The sequence below is a fragment of the Limulus polyphemus genome, unplaced genomic scaffold (genome assembly GCF_000517525.1).
Source record: "Limulus polyphemus unplaced genomic scaffold, Limulus_polyphemus-2.1.2 Scaffold278, whole genome shotgun sequence".
NCBI classification, from domain to species: domain Eukaryota; kingdom Metazoa; phylum Arthropoda; class Merostomata; order Xiphosura; family Limulidae; genus Limulus; species Limulus polyphemus.
Window position 1 is genome coordinate 293135 of NW_013665888.1, and position 4296 is coordinate 297430.

General features: G+C 36.5%; 1 protein-coding gene across 1 annotated transcript in view; it reads right to left on the minus strand.

Moving 5' to 3' along the window:
* Positions 1 to 2393: 2393 nt before the first annotated feature.
* LOC111085217 overlaps positions 2394 to 4296 on the minus strand; it is a 5121-nt gene continuing 3218 nt past the window's right edge. The window contains exon 2 of the mRNA XM_022382793.1: positions 2394 to 2955. Within this exon, the coding sequence (XP_022238501.1) occupies positions 2394 to 2912 (519 nt within the window). The 5' untranslated portion in view covers positions 2913 to 2955. The remainder of the gene's footprint in view (positions 2956 to 4296) is intronic.

Below are 4296 nucleotides of genomic sequence, written 5' to 3' on the forward strand. Positions count from 1 at the left end.
AATTAAACAAAACGAGTGCTCTGACCATCACACAACAGTGAATATGTGCTTATACGTCAACTTAATAAGCAAATATGTGCTTATGCATCAACTTGATAAGTAGGTATGTGCTTATACATCAACTTAATAAGTAAAACTTCTGTCTTCTTCCGCTGCTGAGGATCGGGTGTGGACTTACAGTTAATGTGTCCGGACTGTGAATCCGAAGTTTCATGGCACGCGTCCGTGTTGCTACAAAAATACATTTCGCTTTACAAGAGCAAAGGTCAAATTCCACTATTCGGTCAAACAACAGTAACCCAAAGGTCAAATTCCACTATTCGGTCAAACAACAGTAACCCAAGATTTAAGCGGTGGGCAGTGTTGATAAGCTGCCTTCTCTTTAGTCCATCAGCTAAATATTAGGAGTAATTGTGCGCAGATAGCCCTTGTGTCGCTTTGCGGGGAAATTCTAAACCAATCCTCTCCTACTACAGATCTGAATGCAACGTTAATTAGGACATGGGCAACGCGTTCTGTTCTGTCTGTGTTCCTTGTGGCTAGGTGGTAGCTATTTCAAGAACATCTCCTGTTTCTCACAGGCCTAATACGTGAGATAAAAATTTCACCCCCGTTTTATAACTATATATTGCAACCACATTGCCAGGAGATAAGTTGGGTTAAAAGTTGTGAACTTTTTACAGGTAGCTTTGTGCTTAAACTACAAACAAATCTACTCCATAAACTCCCCGATATCTACGCTAAATCTTGTTAAGATATTGAAATAACAACTTCAGTTTTGTTATTATGTTTCACATGTATTTAAATATTTCGATAAGTCATGTATTTATATATATTGATCAGTTTCTTGTGATCTTTGTAAGTTTACATTGAATTCATGTAATTTTCTTTAACACCTTCGAGTTGAAGATCCTTCTTTGATCCGTTTCTTGTGATGTTTGTAAGTTTAAATTGAACTATTGTAATTTTCTTTAACACCTTCGAGTTGAAGATCCTTCTTTTTTTAACCATGTGTCACGATCACTTTATTTTTTTCATCATAATTACATCTCTCGACACTTAACTGGCAGCTTCCTCTTATTTGCTTTTGACAGTGTAGATACATTTTATTCTGGTTCGTAATCATTTTTTACTCCCACAGTACCCCTGCAGTTCAATACTTCCACTTTAGGGCCGGGAGTGACCTAGTGGTTAGCATACCCAGACTGTGAATATATTAGAATTCATGGTTCCAATCTCATTGCTGTAAGAGCGACCGTCAAATCGCATTATTTCATCCGACAAGAGTGACCGAATAGTCGGCTGAATCAGTTCAAAATTAGGAAAGTCCCTCTGCGTAACTTTGCGATAAAATTCTGAAACAAACAAACGACAGTCGATAAATACACTTAATGAACTTTGCTTACATGCATGTGAAATTTGATGACTACGGTAGCTCTAAGTAAGAACAGGTTTTGTTAATAACTGACAATTGCCTGTTCTCAAACGGAAGTTATCCTGTGAATTTCAGATCCGGTTTATATCAGTTCCGGTTGCTTACTTCCTCATTAACCAGCTCGTGACTTTTCTTCAGGAAGAGACTGCGCAGACATTTTTATGTTGCAGCTTTCCTAAGTTTGCCCTCATGGCCAAACGTTTAAGATGAGGTAGGTGTGAAAGCCAGAGGAGCATGCGCACAACGATGGACGATAAGTGCGTGGAGCAAATATTTTTGAGAGAAATACTAAGTTGTCGAATAAATGTATGTGAATTTTTGTTTGTTTTCCTTTAAAATTTCCTTGTAATTTTAGATGGAATACCAATGTTTTGTTTACTTTACTTTCGCGTTTCATTCTTTTATTTTTTCTGAATGAGTATTACTTGGATAGTTTTGTTTTTCATCGAGCCTCACGTATATTTTACTGGTTAAACTTGACTTTCTCTTTTCTTGCTTTATTTACACACTGTAAATTATGTAGATGTGCAATTCGGTTAATAGCATGCAATTTGAATAATAAATACATTAAGAATACTTTGTGTATTTTTCCCTATGGGTCCAAACTTCTGGGACACCCTGTATATTACAAAACGAAACGTTCCTTTTTTGTATTCTTACCTTCTGGCGTTTCCCCTCTCTCTCTCTTTTTTTTTGAATTTATTTTGTGCCTTTCGCGGGTATCGAACCCAGATTTTGGCATTATAAGTCCACAGACTTACCGCTGAGCCACCGGAGGACATTCTTGGTAAAAAAAAAAGCTGCTCAGTTAAATTTGAAGTTTAAAATAATTTTCACCAAAAGTTGCATATTGTGCTCATAGTGTATTAACGTGAATATTTAGTTTAAAGAAGTTTACGATGTCTGTAATCGTACTATTTCAATTTTTGTTTATTGCCACGAAGTAAATAGTTTAATCTTACCTGCTCGTTCGGCGAGTTCTAAGTTTCCAACTTCTGTCGTGTGTACGTCCTTTACTGTTATCGGCTGAAGGTTTTCGTTTAATATGTTCTAATGACGTTGCCGAGCTGCTCCTCTTAAGGGGTTCTGTAAGTTTACATGTCTTCTTGAAGCTGGATTTCCGCCGAGTACTTGCTGAATATTCTTTACCGTGTTTTAGTGGTCCTTTCTCTCCCGAGCTCGATCGTCGGTTTTCTGTTAACTTTGGTTTTCCTGCCCGTTTGTTTCGAGCTCCGCTTTTACTGGACACGGCGTTGATAGCATAGCCGTCGTTGTCGTCGTCGTCCGTCGAGTCGTTTTTTTCCGATTCAGAAATATGAAGAAGTTTCAGCATACTTTCTCTCAACAATCGAAACCTACTTTCCTCGTCTTCGTCATTAACGTTCGGTAGTACTCCGAGCGCTTTTTGTTTCCTATACAGATTTTCGTCCATCATGATATAATAAAACTTTTTTATCAGAGAAATTGTCATAGCCATACCCGATGACACGGGTGATGAGGTCGATTAAAGGTTTCAGCATCTGGCAAGAAAATGTAAAATTTAAACTTTGCTCTTAATGTTGTCACGTATTTAAATTATAATATACGATTTTTTTTTTAATTTCAAGTCGAATTTTTTTTATTGCAACATGTGCTTTGGATCACATGACTTATCACCAGATGTCCAATTTTCATAACAATGAACTAAGCGGAGTGACAGTATTATTTTATAACAGTGATTTTGCATTGACATAGCTGTAATGTTACAATTTACGTTTTGGGGCAGTGTAATTTCTAATTCTAAAATAGGATCAACTGATTTTAACTTTCCAGTTTTGACTTGCGATGCAGTTTCTATGATTAAATCTTTTCTTTGTAGAAATGAAGACGAAAATTAAATTAAATAGAGCTTAACTTGAACGTTATCGAATTTGATGAACAACACGTGAACAGGAAAATTGATGATTGAAATATTTCTGAACAAGCTTAAAATTACCGAACCTTCTACCAAAAGCGGTTATCAAACATGGCACTTACACAAGTTATACTGATTATATTATATTAGATTCGTCAACATCTAACATTTTCATTTGAACGGCACAACTCCGGTTGTCCCCGAGGGGACAGGGGTAAGTTTAGGGACTTACAAAGCTAAAAATCCAGGTTCGATTCCTTGTGATGGACACAGAAGATAGCCCAATCTGGCTTTGAGTTAAAAAACAAACAAACAAACGACAACAGTTATCGAAGCATGATAAAAGGATCGTTTCCTTTTTTTTCTGTTTCAAATTCTTCGCAAGTTCTGATTAGCTAGTCTGTACAAACTAAATCTACTATTTAAAGAAACAGAAACATGGATACTTCAATGATGAAATTTGTTCTGTGGTTAAAAGGTAGATTTTATTCTAGAAAACGTTTATTGGGACGACTGATTTGCAAAATTTCGCCGTTGATTCTACAAAAGAGATCACTAACAGGCAGGATTTATTTTGACCTCAAGTTACTATCGTGATAAAACTGCAATTAAATTACATTTTAAGGGATCAGTGTTCTTGGACAAAGAGCCCAATGACAGTCACACTTCTCTGTATACGAGTTTAAATAGTTTTGTACCCGTTGTTATCTCACTGATGTTGTGATCCTGTTCTCTACCACACGACAAACACCTAACGTGGAATCAAATAGTTTATACTCTACAGACAGGTCATAATAGAACTGAAGTTGTTACAACTGAATGAACTATAGTAACGTAGTTGTTTAATTGCTGACAAATAGTCGGCTCAAAAAGGTAGACAGATCAGGAAGATTTAAAGTTTCTCAATAGTCAGACAGACCAGGAAAGTCAGAAGTTTCTCAATAGTCAGACAGACCAGGAAAGTCAG